The 18,708-nt window shown below is 39.8% G+C and overlaps 1 protein-coding gene across 5 annotated transcripts in view; it reads left to right on the top strand.

Moving 5' to 3' along the window:
• The window catches only part of klc1a (kinesin light chain 1a), a 55,692-nt gene extending 41,994 nt beyond the window's left edge, over window positions 1–13,698 (top strand). For 2 of the 5 annotated variants that reach the window (XM_039785103.1, XM_039785102.1), the window contains exons 14-16: window positions 7,359–7,492; window positions 10,221–10,287; window positions 12,908–13,698. In XM_039785103.1, coding sequence (XP_039641037.1) covers window positions 7,359–7,492; window positions 10,221–10,287; window positions 12,908–12,973 — 267 coding nt within the window. In that variant the 3' untranslated portion in view covers window positions 12,974–13,698. Of the gene's footprint in view, window positions 1–3,658; window positions 5,076–7,358; window positions 7,493–10,220; window positions 10,288–12,907 lie in introns of those variants that run through there. The other 3 variants (XM_039785105.1, XM_039785106.1, XM_039785104.1) reach the window with 2 other exon arrangements.
• Window positions 13,699–18,708: the final 5,010 nt, after the last annotated feature.

Here is an 18,708-nt window from a genome sequence, read left to right as displayed (position 1 = left end):
CATTTCACAGTCTCTGCAGTATTTTCTCAGCCTCTAGTGACTGCAGGGGTGAGACCATGTAGATTTTGAGTCTCTGTATCACCATCTTATTTCTGCTGCTGCCTGCTCACATAGCAACAGTAGATAGCACCCTGAACAACCAATCAGCATCTCCTCCTGTTCCTCTGGCTGTGGCTTGGGAGGTTTGGTGTGAGACACATCAGTGTCTATACACAATGTGTCCTGTCAGCCAGTTATTAGCAGACAATCTCCCATCACCAGCTGATCTCTGGACCTATTTATATCAGGAGAGCAGCCTGTCCTAGCTGGAAAGAGCTTTAGCTGGAAGTACGTTTCAATAATAGTCTTTTTGTTTTGCCCTCTTTTTATCTAACCGTAAATACATTTATGGCTGAAATGTCACCATAAACAACAACAATATCGAACTTAAAAACATTCCTGAATTCATTTTGAATTTGATTTAAGATTAGATCAAACTTTATTGATCCCAAAGGGGACATGTAGCACTACAGCAGCACAAGAGAACCAGAGAGGTAGATTAGAACAGGAAACGGATATGTAAATAAAAAGATTTATATATAGATTAGTATGTATGCATAATGAATAGAATTTATAATAAGGTGAAAATAATCTAGATGTAAAATGAATATGAATTTTGTGGAAAATACCATAACCACTGCAGTTTTACACAATAACGGACTATCATTACTTTATATGGCTTACATTAGAAGGGTAAAAACATGGTATTGGAAGTATTTATACCCTCTACTGCTTCCCTGCAGCTGTCAAACTACATGTTTGCCTTCCAATCAATAAATCAAATACCATAAATAATAAATCACTTCCACTTCAGCTTTCTCTACAGGCAGGTGTGAAAACAGTTTTCTTCTCACTTGATTATAAATACATCCTCTGAGAAGCACCGTGACTCATCAGTGTGTTCATCTGACTCAACATGGGCTCTGTACTGTACTCTTTGTGTGATGTTTCGGATCTGTGTCCACTGTGCTGGATCTGCCTGTGTGTTTACCTTCTTTTTATCTGTGTGAGGAGCTGCTGCCTAAGAATGTAAAGTCAATTTCTTTCTGATCTTTATGTCTTTCCTTTGCCTGCTTTGTCAGCATGATAGCAGCCAGAGAGGAAGGAACAATTGTTTAATGGCTGTCTTGGAAGTAAAAAGAACGCTTAAAACACAATAAATGCTGATTATCATGAAGTTGGCTTGTGTTAAATATAACACTGTAATCTCTAATAATTTTATTATTATGATCACTAAAGTGCTGTTTTCTTTACACTTACATTTCCAGCATTCAGCTGGTTGTTTTATCCAGTCAAATAAATACTGCAATAATAAGAATAAACTTCAGTTTAGCACTAAAACGATTAGTCGAATGATAAACTAGTAGCTCAACAATTAAAAAAAAAAAAAAAAAAATACACTGTTTTTAGCTTCTCAAATGTGAATATTTGCTGGTTTTCTTAATTTCTCTGTGATAAGATTTTGAATATATCTGGATTTTTCACTGTTGGTCAGGCAAAACAGGCATTTTTAATAGGTGAGTTTGGTTTTTGGGAAATGAGTCTGTTAATTACAAAGTGATAATGTGAATAATCATTATTTGCAGCCCTACTTAGTTCCTATGTAACCAAATAAAATACAAGGAACCCACGAAAAGAAATGTACTCAGAAGTCTGGCTGCTCTCATGTGTCTCCTCCCTGCTTCCCCTCTGTGTTTTATTGTGTGGTGGTCTAACAAAGTTTAACTTTGTTCTACTTGATAAAGTGTGCTAACAGCTATACACACACACACACACACACACACACACACACACACACACACACACACACAGTACCTCTCCACCATGTTTAAACTGTGCAAAGGCTCCACCTGGTGGCAAACTCTGTGAGTTACCCCACAGTGAATTGCAGTTCTTATGCATATATGGTTAAAGAATAGTCAAAGAAAGAACTGTAATCACCTTCTGATGCCTTGCTATGTTTGTATTAGTATTTGTCTGTATTTGAATAAGTAGTCAGGTACTTTTAGCAGTTGCAGAGAATACAGAGACTATAGCGACTGTTGCATCTTAAAAAAATAGTTTAGTTTCCGCCCTAAGTGGCACGTATTATTTAAACCTGCCTAATAGCCAAAGCCAGAGTTTATAGGCATATTGGCTTATTTTTGGTGTTAATTTCCCACCCTGTCAAAAGCTGTCCATCTGTAATCTAACATGTAGAGGTTCATTCAGTCAGCTAAGACCTTTTTATTAGATTTTCACTGTCACACCTGCAGCAGGAGGTGAATTGTGTCTGGACAGAGCTGATGATAACTTGTCTTCCATGCCCCAAAACCAGTCAGTTCCTCTCGGGTTTGTTTTGTTTTTCTGGGTTTTTGGAGCTCTTAACGAGTCAGTGGGCGAGACCCCAGGCCATTTGGACGGGTGTGTGGAAAATGGCCGATGGCCTAAGAGAAGCTGAAATACTAAAGGCATTTCAGTTGGTTGGAACTGACATAGAACAAAAATATTATTTTAGCTTTCTGGCCTGATTTTAGAATATCGGTCATGTTTATCTACAGAATTCTTGTGTTTTGGTCCACAAATGTAAGTTGTAAGAGAGATTTTAGCTTTCAGTATCGATCTACACTTGGTTACCGGTTTATTAGGTACACATAGTTAAAACTATTGCAGTAATACAGTAGTCCTGCAATAAATCCTCCTTCATGAAGGTTATAATGTTCAGTTTTAGTTGAAAGGTGTTGATCCAACTGTGTGCTCCTTTTGGGAGACTGTAGTTTGTGTTGCTGTTAAACTGTATTGGGATATAATGTATATAAACATTGTGGACAAAATATTAGAAACACATGCAACACAAACTGCATCCTCCTAAATGACCATTAAATTAAATCAACACCAAAAAAAGCAAGCAAACTAAACATTATAACCTTCATTAAGGTAGAATTTTAGGTTTAGCTACTCTAAGTGTAGCTAAACTGGCAACTGAGTGCACATCATGATAATATTTTGCTGAGCTGAAAGATTCCCTTAAGCCTAGAATCAACATGTTACTATTTAAAAATAAAAAGTGTGTGTATAAGAAGTTGACGTAGTTATGGCAGCGTTTCTTTGTGTGCCTCGCTACTCATTAGACGGGATCGGTCTAATTGCCAGTTTATCCAAGTTTCTCATTATCTTATTGAGGAAATGCTTCTCTCACAATCAGTGTTTATACTGTTCATAATGCTCAGCCCTATTATCTTTCAGTCAGAATCATTTTTAAGGAGTTGTATGACTTATCATGTAACTGGGCTGCCTTTAAAATTGATGCAATGCTTTTGCCAAAGCCTCTCTAGCTAATGCACAAGCTGGTGGAGAAGTACTGTGTCTGATGATCTGGGAACTCGATAACCTTGTCTGTCTCTTTGTTTCCCTACCTCTTCTCTTCCTAAACTGTTCTTTTTCATTTTTCTCACTCCTAAATTGCTAATTTCTCTCTCTCTCTCTCTCTCTCTCTCTCTCTCTCTCTCTCTCTCTCTCTGTCTCTCTCTGTCTCTCTCTGTCTCTGTCTCTCTGTGTGTGTGTGTGTCTCTCTCTGTGTGTCTCTCTCTCTCTCTCTCTCTGTGTGTGTGTGTGTCTCTCTGCTCCATCTGACCGGCAGGCATAACTCCAGATGCCTTGTAATGGTTCTAAAAACTTGTCTTCTGCATGACGGACGCCTCACTTCGCCTCAACCCCTTCAGCTTCGCAGTTTTCTTCAACTATGAACTCTGTCTTTCTCTCTCTCTCTTTCTCTCTCTCTCCTCCACCCCACCCCATTCGGATGTTCTGGTGGGGATTCTTTTCACCGGTCGAAATACAGTGATAGTGTTGCTTTTAAACCCTCCTCTCTGCTGGGTTTTGGGGGGGGGGGGGACTGTGGAGGCAGCTTGTATGTCTAAATCCAAACCTCTGCTTCCTACTTGTCTCTGAAGCTCTGTGCTCGACTGTGTGTGTCTGCTGTGGGTGGGAGAGAACAGGGCTCTTTATGACAACATTAAACTCTTATGTTGTTTCTGCTGCCATTTAACACTAGCCTCTGCTTTTCTACTTCCTCTCTGGTGTCTTCTAACTGTACTTTCATATTGACTGTAGACTCATTTATTGTTTTTTTGGGGGGGGGATTGTGTGGAGAGATTGACAGTATGCCCTTAAATCTTGTCCTCTCAGCTGTCCTTTAAAGCCTAACTCTCTCTATTTTGACCTGGACTCTGAACCTTCCAAATCCCACCCAAACACAACAATTCTGACCCAGAATAACACCTGTTGCTTCATTTCAAAGTTCTTTGCTTCCTAGGAGCTTAAAAGAAATGGCAGAAAAAGGTGATTGGCCGCTCCAAAAATACACTTACCACACAACCTTTTGTCAAACACGTTCCAGGTATAAAATGGCCAGCGTTAAAGCTTTGAACACTTCATCCACCCACCTCGCCGTCTCTTTCTATGGAGGACAGAAGCTTCTCTTCTCCATTCACTTTGATTTAGCATTAACACCAAAACGTCATTAGTGATGCCTCAAAGCGCATAGTGATTCGTAACATGCTGTAAATAACATCAGCGTAACTCGTCAGCATGAGCGAGAAGCAGCCTAGCTTGTGGCTTTATTAGAGTTTAGGCATTAGTTTTGCACTCTGTGGCAATAGCGACCACATCAACTAATGTTGTGATGTCACAGAGAGGACACGTTAAACCTAACAGGATGCATGCACAATGTGTTTTCACTTCAACATAATGGGTTATCTGATAAAGTTATGTTACTAAATGGACATTTTTTCAAGTAAATGTCATAAAGCTTTTGGCCTAAACATGGTGCATCCAGCCTGTTACCTTCTGTATATCTCTGTATATAGATGTCAGGATGGGTGGAGGTGGTGGGGCTAAGCAAGCAATGTTGCATTTGTTGGAAATTTTGGATTTGAAATAGTCTCCCCATCTCTGTTCTCGGCTCCTTGCTAATGATCTTTCTGCGTGTCCTTCCTGTCCTGTTTGTGCATCTTTCTTAACTTCTAATAAAACCTAAACTCTCTGCTCACCTGAAACCTGTGCCTGTCTCCTTTTTGTGTTCCCTCTCTTTTCTGTGTGTGTGCCTTCTTAACTGTGTGAGCTCTAAACATTAATAACACCTCTCAGCAGCACTTCTCTAGGTACTGAAACTCGAGTCAAAGCAGTTGTTGAAAATACTTCAAAGGAGAACCTATTATGCTTTTCCGTATTTTCTGTCATGTCTATAATGTAACAACGTCAGATGTTAATATTAAACGTGGCCAAAGCTTCAAATAATGAGTTAACCCTAATAAAAAGAAATCCCTGTGAGCCAAAAGTTGACTTTGCTATTTGAGGGCTAAACCCAAAGAACCACCTTTTTAGATGTACAGTTAATCAACCAAGTATTGATATTTTCAGCCAATATACGCTGATCCCAGATATATCTTAAATTACAAGAAACTGCAGTAAAGAAATGTTTGAGGTCCTTTAGAAACCGTATTGTCATTACAAATTGTACAAAAGTACAGTACTTGAGTAAATGTACTTAGTTACATTCCACCACTGATTTTATGCTACTTTCTACTTCTACTTAACTACATCTCAGAGGCAAATATTGAACTTTTTACTCCACTACATTAATCTGACAGCTTTTAGTTACTAGTTACATTGCACATTGAGATTAATAAGAGATACAATCAACTAATAAATGGTGTATTATAAACGTGTGTGTATATAGTAGTTCAAATGAGCCCCACCTTTACCAGCTGTAAGATTAATGATGCTTACATATTCTTGTATCTATAATCCTGATCCAATAATATAATATTCTGAAACAGGCCATTCTGCATGAGTACTTTTACTTAAAGTATATTTTGATGCTGATACTTTTTGAATACAGGACTTTTACTTGTAACAGAGTATTTAGTACTCTGTGCTACTGCTATTTTTACTTAAGGAAAAGATCGGAGTAGTTCTTCCAGTCCTTCCTTTGTTATGAAATCAGATTTTAGAAGTATGGCTAGAGTGCTTTTGTCAGTACCCAGCATGCTCAGTGTCATTATCAGCTGCTTCTTCTTTTATTCCTGGACTCTTTCACTCAGCCTAACATTACTTTGCCAGAAATGGACACAAACAACATATAGATTTTAATATTGTAAGAAAAATGTCGAGAAAGATAAAAAAAAAAAAAAAGTTGTGATATTTTGATAATAAAGTTAAGAAAAAGAGTTGTGATGCACCCTCACTGAGGGTGTGTTGAGGGCATCAGTCTAGAAACTTCCAGTCATGGTTCTTAACACTTTGTTCAAAACACATCTGACAGGAAACAAGAAAATTAAAATGAACTTAAATGTTTTTAGTAATTGTAGCCCATTAGAGCACTGAACTGCATTGGTCACGTTGGACTCTATGTACCAATAGATGAAGGTTTTACCTGTCCCACACTAACGTGTGTGTGTGTGTGTGTGTGTGTGTGTGTGTGTGTGTGTGTGTGTGGGTAGTATGGAAGTATAATGCACAGATTGCTGAACTTGTAATGAGTGTGCATCTGCAATACTGCATTGTGTATGCACATGACATTTTTTGTGTGTGTGTTGCTGTTTGAAGACTGCTACCCATAAGCTTTTAATTAAATCTACCAGTATAGCCAGATTTCTTTGACATATGGTCACGAAAAAACTAATTATTAAGACAAAATATACTTTGTTGTTGTTTTTGCCTATGAATATTTTAAATAATTAAGACCATGAGAGACTCAATGTCCTAATTCAGTCCGGTTTCGTGGCAGGTTTTGCAGACTAGAAGCAGTTCGGAGTAGGGGTGTGCATTGGCACTGCCCTCACAATTCGATTCGATTACGATTCACCGGGTTTCGATTCGATTCTACGCTGCATTGCGATGCATCAAAATTCTACTGCACACAACAAGGCAAATTTTTCATCAGTCATGAGGCAATACAAGCAGTCAGATATTGAACAACAGATTTTATTGGCTGCTATGTGTGCATTATCACTCTCCTGTATCTTTGATACAGTAGTAATCGAAACTTCACAACTTTATTGTCCACTCAAGGCCAGAAAATAAACAGTGACATAATCAATTATGGCACTTTGCTGCATCGATGCTGAATCGTGCATGCCCCGCTTTGCGATGCATTGCCGAATCGATTATTGTTGAGACCACTAGTTCGGAGTCTGTTGGTTAAATGAAAATTCAGCATTTTTATCATGTGCATCAGGCAACATACTGGATTTTTATTGAAGGGCAGTCTGACTGTGTGTGTGTGTGTGTGTGTGTGTGTGTGTAAATGAGTGTAACGCTGTGACGTCTCCCATCAGGACGGCTCGGGCTCTCTGAAGAGGAGCGGCTCCTTCAGTAAACTGCGAGCGTCGATCCGTCGCAGCAGCGAGAAACTGGTCCGCAAGCTGAAAGGCGGCGGCTCGTCCCAAAACAGCGAGCCCAAAAACCCCGGGTAACTATCCCCCAACAGACACCTGACTGACCCAGGTGACTCTGACTTTACGCACTGGAGGAACGAGCCGGCCCTCCAGCCCTCGGCTTGGCTGCTTGGCAAACTAACCAAAAATAAAAGAAGGGATTGGCTCTACTTTGCTGGCGGTGAAGTAACTCTAAAGCTGTTTGCACATGAAATGATGGAGGAAGCTTTTACTGGCACATACACATCGGCCCTTTTTTTCCCATCACATTGGTTGACTTTTCTGTCCTCACGCTGCCTCGGTACAGTGTCCAACTTTTCTTCTTCATTGTTTGGTGGGTTTGTCAGTGAGTGTTAGAGCCACTGTTTGGAAAGCAAATTATCAAAAAAAGATGAAAAAATTAAAACTTTAGAAAATAACCTGTAAAAAGTCGTACTACTTTCAGAATAAAGATGTAATATTGTGAGGGGGGAAAAAAAGACATCAAATCTGTAGAAGAAAGGTGTAATATTTTGAGGAAATGTCATTATTTCAAATAATTTGAGAAATTTGTAATTTGTAATTGTTTGTTTTCTTGAAATATTTCAGCTTTTGAATACTTTTCCTTACAGTGGTCTTAATATTCCGTTGTAAAGACCAAACCTGATGAAGTTAGAAAACCAAAGACTGTACAGTAAGCAGTACATGGACAGAGCTGTTCTGATGAAATGGGAAAATAATGCAGCTATACTTGTGGTGACGTGTGGAGGCTGCAACCAGACACAAACTAATGTCTGCTTATGAAATGCCTTTGTGCTTGTTATGCCTGGAACTCATTTACCTTGTTTGTTTTAACCACTAATAGTTAACACCTATTTATTGCATTTTGTGGCTTGTGGACTATTTATTTCAATTTGTTTTGAAATATAGTTCGGTTTTACTTTCTTTGGATTTTATTATTTTAATAATTTTTTTTTTCTTTGTGAATTTTACTCTGAAAAACAAACTTTTTCGCATGGCTGTTTTTGTTGAATCTTTATTTATGAATAAATTTGTTCATTTGAATGTTTGGACTTGCATGCCTCATCTGTTTGCTCACGGGTTTCTATTTTCCTTTCTGTGCTGCTCTTCTCTGTGGCTTCTTAACATGGTGGTCCTGATGATGATGATGATGATGATGATGATGATGATGATGGCAGTAACTTCGTCATCATGACCATCCGGTGATGGTAAATCACTGCAGAAATGTCCATTTTTAACAAGTCCTTAAGTGGGATGCTTCTCTTGAAGATACCACCACCTGTAGTGGTCGACCGGTGTGGGTTTTTAAATGGCAGATGCCGATATTTGCAGCAGGGCATTGTTAATTGGCCGACCGATATCACTACCACCTACTACATGAAAAGAACTGAACATTTTTGGGCCTTTTTATTTGACAGGTTAAAGCAGAGAGTAACCGGTGTGGAGGTTTAATACCTGGTATGCGTCCTACAGTAGATCACGAAGCTGCATGTTTTTCCAAGAGGTTTCCCTAAAATGGAAGTTCAATCTTCCCGCTAGCAAATGAAGCCAGTTTTAGATGATGATATCTAATAATGTTAATAATGTTTCACATCAACATTAAAATCAAATTGGGCCAGTCTTGCACCAAACTATCCTCCAAATTGTTGCCAGCTTGCTACGCCATGTGTAGAACTTAAAGATTCCTTACATTGGCACTATCTGGTGGTAGAATGAAGAATGCCACTTTGTCAACGAGTCATTTTAAATATTATTTAGTATTTTGCCCTTTATTTAAAAGCGACCATAGATACAGAGAGGAAACATGGGGAAAGAAAGTAGTGTTAACCCACCCGAATCAAAGGAGTGCGTAACTGGCCACCCTAAAAACATCATTTTAAATGTTTTTAATCTTAAATTTCAGCCATCCTGTTGTTATACAGCAGATTTATTGTCTTAAAAAGGACCCAAAGTGAACACCTTTAAAGGAAAAGCCTTAAATCAGTGTTAGATTGTTTATTTGAGTGTATAATGAAAGTGCAGACTGAGGAAAGGATGGACGGGTTTCTGCAGTGTGACTTCACTGAACCCAAGTTTTTGTTCAGGCATGATTGTTGGTATGTGCATGAACTCCACTGACGTGTAAATATCACTTTACAGCTCGTTAATAAAAAGACTTGTTGCATATTACTTCAATACAAAATGTAGGTACCACTTTCTAATAAGGAACCTTTTCGAGAGGGTTTGTACCGTGTAACTAATGACTTCAATAATAAGTAATTTATTACAATTTAAAGATCAGGCACAAGCCATTATGTTGATAATTGTCACATATTTCTTACTTTATAATTACACCGCAGCAAAAGTTAGTAAGTCATCTATTATAAACGTTTTGAGGTGGGGGTTTTTTAACAACAAATTGACAAAGTTAAAACGTTAATAAAGATTTTTGTTCCAGATGCTCAGCGGGCATTTTTCCAGATGATGGTGGTAAAGAGCTAAAAAAAACAAAATAATAGAGGGCGTCGTTTTAGAAAGTGGTACCCAAGTTTTATATTTAACTTCCTAAATGTCATAAATGGGATGAGAAGAAGTTGTCAAGACACTTAGTGAGACTAACCTTTGTATGAAATGATCATGTATGCCATTAACCATCACAAACATATATACCACCACCATTTCCACTGAGCTAAACTCCTCACACCTGCCTCTCCACCCCCCCCTCGACCTCTGACTCCTCCCCCACCGCCCCCTCCTCCCTGCATGTCCCTACTCTGGGTGCAGCATGAAGCGAGCCAGCTCTCTGGGGGTTCTTAACGTGGCGGACAAGGCTGCGACTGACCACTACCAAGTAAGGAGGCCGAGTGCCGGGAGTCCAAAAGTATCTGTCCGTTTGTCTTTAAGTTCAATCACTAAATAACTATTCAATCTATTAAATATTCAAGCTTACAGGAATATTATTATGCTTTAACTGCTGCAGGAAAGAAACCCAAATCAGTTGATCAAAGGTAAAAGAAAAGCTTAGTGTCATTAATTAAGAAAACCGTTTATGTGCCCGAATTGAACTTTATTTTGAACATTTAAAATATGGGAAGAGTAGGAAGATTGTCTCGTCCTACCACTATTCTATACTAATCTATCCTTCAATACTCAATCAATTACATACATTGATTAAATATGGTTTTTGCCGACACAATTAGTTAAATAACCCTCATTACCATTTTGTTTATAATAAATTAATTGTGTTTTATCAAGCAAAAAGGCAAAATAACTTAGGTTACACTTTACTTGAAGGTATCTACATAAGAGTGACATGACACTGTCATGAACGTGTCATAAACATTGTAAACAAGTCATAAACGTTTATGACAACGCTTCTTTTAGTAACTGTCATTTGGTTTTTGTCAAGACAAGTTAGGATTAGGGTTAGGGTTCATGTGTCATGACAGTGTCATGTCACTCTTATGTAGACACCTTCAAGTAAAGTGTAACCCTAACTTCTCATTCCAGGTTGTCAGTTATGCAAATGTCGCTGCTTTTTCTCTGTTAGATATGATTGTAAATTGAACATTAGATCAGGATGAACAACAAAAACTACAACATTGATTTCAAAAATGAATGCCAGAATGCTCTTGAGAGGGCCCAGAAAGTTTAAGAAAAGTACTTCACAAAGTGAACCTAGCGCCACCTGGTTTACCAAGAGGGTTAACACAACCCATTAAAGAACTTTTTGCAGATACTTTTGGACCCGGTCTTTTATTTTATACTCCTCTGTCTCATGTCTGTATGAACTATCACCTGAGGATCTGTTGAGTTATTTTGTCTCAGTATTTGTTGTGTCAGATTCATCACTAATGACACAACATGAGTGTGACTCACACACTTAACTTCACACACCATCATTATTCTTACTAATCAACACAAAATATTAACAGGGAGAATGTGTTTTTCTCATTTGACACTTTCACAAACAGGATGGAAAAATCAAAGTGTGATATGATGTAATATACAGTGGCCCTCATAAGTTTATGAACCCATTGTAAAGTTGACTAAAAAGAGGAATAAAAAAAATCATCTTTTGGAAATTGATCTTAATGCCTTAATTAAAAAAATTAGGAAAATCCAATCTTTAAGGACACCGATTTTCTTTGTGAATGAATAATGTATTGTAAATAAATAAATGTTCTTCCTTAAAATACAGGGGGCATAAGTCAGTACACCCCTATGTTAAATTCCCATAGAGGCAGGCAGGCCTTATTTCATGGATCCAGGATACTATGCATCCTGATAAAGTTCCCTTGGCCTTTGGAATTACAATAGCCCCACATCATCACATAAAATTAGGCCCTATGTTCCCACATTTCCTTTTTCATAAATTTATATCAGATTGTATCCCCCTTTCTCCCAATTTGGTAGCCAATTACATCCAGACTATTATCCAGTAGCAATGGACTACATATGGAATGTAACCCTAACATAGGGCCTAATTTTAAGAAAAATCTTAGAAATGTGGGAACATAGGGCCTGATTTTCAGTGAAAAAAGAATTCTTAGAAATGTGGGAACATAGGGCTGTGGGAACATAGGGCTGTGGAACCATAGGGCTGTAGGAACAGGGCTGTGGAACCATAGGGCTGTAGGAACATAGGGCTGTGGGACCATTGGGCTGTAGGAACATAGGGCTGTGGAACCATAGGGCTGTGGGACCATTGGGCTGTGGGAACATAGGGCTGTGGAACCATAGGGCTGTAGGAACATAGGGCTGTGGGACCATTGGGCTGTGGGAACATAGGGCTGTGGGAACATAGGGCTGTGGAACCATAGGGCTGTAGGAACATAGGGCTGTGGGAACATAGGGCTGTAGGAACATAGGGCTGTGGGACCAGTGGGCTGTAGGAACATAGGGCTGTAGGAACATAGGGCTGTGGGAACATAGGGCTGTAGGAACATAGGGCTGTGGGACCAGTGGGCTGTAGGAACATAGGGCTGTAGGAACATAGGGCTGTGGGAACATAGGGCTGTAGGAACATAGGGCTGTGGGAACATAGGGCTGTGGGAACATAGGGCTGTGGAACCATAGGGCTGTAGGAACATAGGGCTGTGGAACCATAGGGCTGTAGGAACATAGGGCTGTGGGACCATTGGGCTGTAGGAACATAGGGCTGTGGAACCATAGGGCTGTAGGAACATAGGGCTGTGGAACCATTGGGCTGTAGGAACATAGGGCTGTGGAACCATTGGGCTGTAGGAACATAGGGCTGTGGAACCATTGGGCTGTAGGAACATAGGGCTGTAGGAACATAGGGCTGTGGAACCATTGGGCTGTAGGAACATAGGGCTGTAGGAACATAGGGCTGTGGAACCATTGGGCTGTAGGAACATAGGGCTGACCCCGGTCAAGTGGCTCATTTAGTATTTCACGTTGTTCAGTTCTTAATGTAATTTTTCTTTTCTGCCGTATTTTCTCTCCAGGAACGAAATAATCGTCTGAGGAACAGTCGCGACCTGAGTGCCAGCCACGCCGACCTGGCGCGTTGAAGGGTTATCTGACCGTGGTGAGGGGGGGGGGGTGAAGGCCGAAGCCTGAGAGGTCACTTCCTGTCCACAGCCTCCTCACTGTAAACAGCCTCCCACGTTCTACTTCAGCATCACACCACCAAGTGCCCCGCTGTACAGGTCTCAAGGTTTCACTGCACTTTCTGAAGCTTTGTGGCATTTTTTTGTTTGTTTTCAACACACATTGAGGAACAAGAGCAAGATGAACATGCAGTACAGTGACCTGCTGTGTGTTTGTGGTTTGAGTGTGTGTGTATATCTTTTGATTTGTATGTGCGTGTACTGTATGTACTGTAAGTGTGTGCTGGTGTGAGTGTCCTCTCAAATCAATATTTAATGCTACAGCTTGAATGAAGGCAGATGCAGAGTGGAGCTTTAGTTTTACAGACATTTCTCTCAGGACTCATTGGTCCAGTTAAACTGTTGTGGATGAAGCCAAAGACGAGCTCGAGTTGTTTTAGCTACGTGACGTCACACTGAAGGAAGCCTAAACCAGCATGAAACCTGCTGCAAACCGCAAGTTTTGGACTCCAATTTCTCTTGAATTTGTAAAATAATAGTCTTGCATTTTCAGACCATCCTCCACAGCGCTGCAACAGAGGGTCTGGCACACAGAATTCCGGGACGAGAGAAAAACATGCTCTGGTTTATTGGCATTTCTTTAAACCAATCACAATCGTGTCCAGTGCCTCTGCAAAATAGCCTCTGGAAGGAACTTGTTTTGGTGGAACATGTGTACGTTCAAAGTTTGTTTTAGTCGTGCGAGAGAAAACTCCGATTGGACAGATAGTCTAGCTAGCTGTCTGGATTTACCCTGCAGAGATCTGAGGAGCAGTTAACCATAGTCCTCAGAAATCCACCAGAGTTTAGAACGCCAACACAAAGTAAAACCAAAAATACAGCACACTTTAGTTCACTTTATTGATTGATTAATGAGATTTTAGTCCGTAGACCTTTATCAAGGAAGACTTTGTCTTTAAAAGTTTTTGAAATTTGAAATCAAAGCAGGAAAGTGGCAGTCTAATTGATCACCAGTACTTCACATATTAATGAATGAATGAGGGAAATAAATCCTTCCAGGTCACTTTCTGTTGATACTTTTACCAACTTAAACTTTGGCTTCACCCAGTGAGGTTGAACTTGATGCAATGAGAGACTGTTCTGCCTCAATGTCACTTTAAATGTTTTTTTAACCGCTAAAACTGCAGCGACTCTGCAGGAAACTAGTCCAGCAATGACGTCTTATCGTAGGCCGACCCGGACGTTAGCTTAGCCCTGCGCTCAATCTGCAGGTTTCCAATGGAAGTTCTGAACTGGGTTTTTGGATTGATTGCGAAAATAAGATCTGTAGCAAAGTAATGTTTACGGTAGTCAAACAAATGAGCGGACATTTCCAATAGTTGCACCACCAAAACGAAGATCTGATTTCCTGCATGAATGAACCCGTTGGAAACCTGTGGAGGGAACACGCATCTCTTTAACAATTGTTTTCCAAAAATGTTCCTGTGTCGATTGAAGATTTTTTTTTTGCTTTTGCTGTATGAAGTTCTGTGTTTACATTTTTTTTTTTTTTTTGTAAATGATGTTTTATTTTTTTCTGTCTGTCTTTGCGTTGCTCGGAAGAGTTTCTCCTTATATCTCCTGGAGAACAGCAGCATTGTCTTCCTAAACGTTGACGTGATGCTCTGAAATAGGGAGGCGGGATGACGACGACATGTTTTTTGGCACATGAAGGCCGACCGACACACTCTCAGGATCCAGGCGGTAGTTTCACACACTGACTGCAGAGTTAAAGCCACGCCGCGCTTTCACACGCTAACGGAGAAATGTTACAGCTTTTATTATTACTTCCAGGTGTGTTAGTGTTCATTCAAGACAACACTTTACCACACGAGTAAAGTCGAACAAATCCAACCGAAAGGTGCAAATTATGAATCATTTAAATGCTTATCATCATGCTAGAGTTATTCCTGAGATTTAAGTCGCAAATGTAGAAAATGTATATTTGCTATTACCAAAACAAGAGGGAGTATTCCTCCCATAGATGGTGTAACTATAGATATAGTTTATATATATATATATATATATATATATATATATATATATATATATATATCACTGAATACCAGCAATTCACTTTGAAATCCAAAGTGGTATTTAAAACTACAATTAATTTACTGACCTATTTACAAAATAGCCTACAGAATCGAGTCTAAGGGGGAAAACATGTATCCACACTCCCAAATATTCATCATGGCAGCAGCAGGATGCTGATTTTGCATCACCTGAAAAAGACTGCTAACTTAAAGGTGCTGTAGGTAGGATTGCGAAGATCCAGGACTTCCAGGACATTTTTTTTTAACATCGACGACTTCTCAGTCCCTCCCCCCTTTCTGCTGAAGCCCAAAACGATCTCCTAAGCCCCTCCCCCCACAAGGGAGAATGAATGCGTGCGCATGAGCAGTGATTGACACACAGTTAGACACCTCCCCCCCTCCCCCGGCCCTGATTGGTGCATCTGAACAGGGAGCGGTGGATTTTTTTCGCACTACAGGCTGTAGGTGGGGCCAGAGGAGCCGGATTGTTTTTTTAATGACCTGCTTCATGTAGTTCTACTGGAACATAGGGTCAGTTTCAGCTAATATGACAGAAAGTTAGTTTTATAAGGCTTACCTACTGCACCTTTAAACCCACTGGGCAAAACTCCAAAATATTTAAATTCATTTTCTTACAAGCGGAAGAAAAGCTGCAAGTCCTCGCAACAGAAAAGCTGAAAATTGCGATAAGTTCAAAGAAATACGTAGAAGTCTGACAATTGATGCCAGCTTTTTGGTACTTGACAGTTTCCTCTGCTGCAGACACATTGTGTTGGGGTTCCACACCCAGCCCTGATCGGGTTTAACCCTCGTGCATCTTTAAAGCAGTCTCAGGGTTTCCAGAAATCATCTTCAGGCTGAATTTCTATCTGAATTCTTCAGTAAAGCCCGTTCCATGTGTGTAAATGTGTCAGTAATGAGAGATTTGCACTGGAAACAGACCGACCGAAAGAAAGCAAACTGACTTTACTGTGTTTTGATTGCATACTGACGTACTTCAATCTGATTAATGACTAATGCATTTACTGCATTACAAGTGGTTTGTTTTTATGTTATTGGAGAGTACATGAACTTTTTTTTTTTTTTTTTGCAGGGGTGTGCAATAAGCTTGACTTTCCCCTCCTTTGTTGGAAAAACTCTTCTGATTCTGATTTAAGGAATTCAAATCTGGACCGAAGTAGATAATTTAAATTCAATTGAATTTTATTTATTGTGTCAAGTCATAACAGTAGTTATCTCAGGACACTCTACAGATAGAGGAGGTCCAGACCACACTCTGTTAAAAAGAACAAAGATGAAGCCCTGAAATGTAAATATAAAAGCTGACTAGATTTGATAACTTGAATGATATTCATGGTCATTTGACCTTCTGTGCCGGCAATAATTTAGTCAAAGTCGCGGCGATCTTTTAAAAATGTTAAATGTCAAATTCTTTTGAATGAAGTTCTTCTTTTTTCTTCCTTTTATTGACGCTGTTTGACGTTACAGAGTCGAGTGTGTGGAAGCTTCTTGTCGACTGTTGATCGGTCTTTTTTTTTTTAATGCTTGTTGTCTTACTGTTAGAGGCTCCACAAAGTTACGAGGCACATCACTTTCCTCTGTCTGATGGGCTTGATCAACTGGGCAACATTTTGGGCAACGTTAAGACAGGCAACACCGTCGGCAAACTGGCAACCAAGTGTTGTTCATGATGTATAGAAAGACGTAGTTTAATGTTGGGAAGTTCTGAATGTAGTTTACACGAGATTAAAATGCAACGTAGTTTTTTATATGGATGCAAAGAAAGGCCAAAATGATTTAATTTAAATGTGAATTTTAAAAACTATTTTAAGACAGCACTCGGATGGTTAGAAACAAATAAACCAAACACGTCCTACCTTTATCTTTTTGTGTTTTTTTTGTTTCAATTGATTAAACATGTTGTCAAATGAGAGGATAATTGTTCTGTCACTGCAGAAAAACAAGCCCTCAGGAGGCTTTAAAAAGAAGTTTAAATGATTTAAGTTTATGAAAACATTTTCTTTAGACTTCTAGCCTTTGAGCTGGAGATGTGGCTCCCCTCGTGAGATCACCTAGAGTAATATATGGCGTTTTTCCACGGTACCTGCTCAACTCGACTCTACGAAAAAAAGTCCCTGGTACCTGCCAACAGGTACTTTTTTTAGTATCACCTCCGTCGTGGTTCCACACGAGCTGAGGCGATACCAAAAGGTGACGTGAAAACCTGCAGACTCCTGATTGGTCGGAGATAATCGTCACTAATCACTGCGTCATCATTGCTAGCGACAGACCGGGGGGTGTCCTGAAAAAACCCGCCATTTTTAAATAGTTTAGCCAGCTGTGTTTTTTTTGCTGCCTCTTTTGAAACAAATGTGTCTTCTGAGAGTCAAAAACAACACACCTTTGACGTTCTGTGTGCGTGTCGCGTTAGGTCACGGCAGTTTCCTGACGACCAGCCACGCTCGCCTCACTCATGAGGCGGTACTAAATCTGCAATGGAAAAAGGAGGACGGGGCACCGCGGTCGGTCGAGTCGAGCAGGTACTATGTAATGGAAAAACGTGTAGGATGAAATGATTTGAAGGACGTTGTGCCTCCTGTAGCCCTCCATGTTAAATATGAAAGAAAAGTGACTCCTCTGCATGTCTTGTAAGTACAGAAAATGTTCCTGGATGAAAAACTGGCATTCATGACTCGCCCTCCCAGACATGAAGGCTTTTATTGTGTTGACAGTTCATTCCTCTTATTATGGTCTTATTAGAGAGAAATAACAATACAACAACATGCACAACTTTTACTCTCTAATTTCACTGTGATTTTGGGGACGTTTGTCTGCAAACTGATGTTCTACTGCGCACCCTCTGTATTAAAATATTCTGGTGAAAGTCCTGATGTTTGTACTGTGTTTTTTTATCCTGACCAGCCAGACCCACATCACATTGGGTCTGGGAACTCACCATTGACAGGGCTCAATCCGAGGGGCGGGACTAAACTTTTGCCGTATCCGGTCGGCAAAACTCCAAACACATCTTCCTTTTTTAAGAATGATTTCTGTGTTGTTCTTTTCTCAAAGAAAAGCTTAACTCCAAGTCTTCCAGAAGACAGCTGTTCCCAGCAGCAGCAGCCATAAGCCCCGCCCACTGACTCTATAAACAATGTGATTGGCCTGACCAGAGTTTGGTTTTTCCAGCTTGCAAGCCAACGGAGAGTGCCTAGACAATTAAATTAAATATGCTGCCGCTAGGGTGCGTCTAGATCATGGTTGGTTTTGAATATTTGATCTGAAGTACTGTGTACAGTACACTTCATCCCACCAAATCCTACACACTGTTCCATGGAGTCATTGACTTACTTTTGTGCTGAATTATTTTGCTTTTATTAATAATTATGGAATTTACTTTATTCCAAAGAATTGTGCTTACTTTTTAATTGAGAATTTTGATACAAAATATTCTGATAATTTAGCAAACCGTTTGAATAAAAACATGGACACATACGTATATACAGTAGCAGGAGCCTTAAAGGTCCCATGGCATGAAAATTTTACTTCATGAGGTTTTTTTAACATGAATATGCGTTCCCCCAGCCTGCCTATGGTCCCCCAGTGGCTAGAAATGGTGAT

Source organism: Perca fluviatilis, chromosome 20, assembly GCF_010015445.1.
Source record: "Perca fluviatilis chromosome 20, GENO_Pfluv_1.0, whole genome shotgun sequence".
Lineage (NCBI taxonomy): Eukaryota > Metazoa > Chordata > Actinopteri > Perciformes > Percidae > Perca > Perca fluviatilis.
Note: the sequence above shows the minus strand (reverse complement) of the source record. Positions and strands in the feature narration are given on the sequence as shown.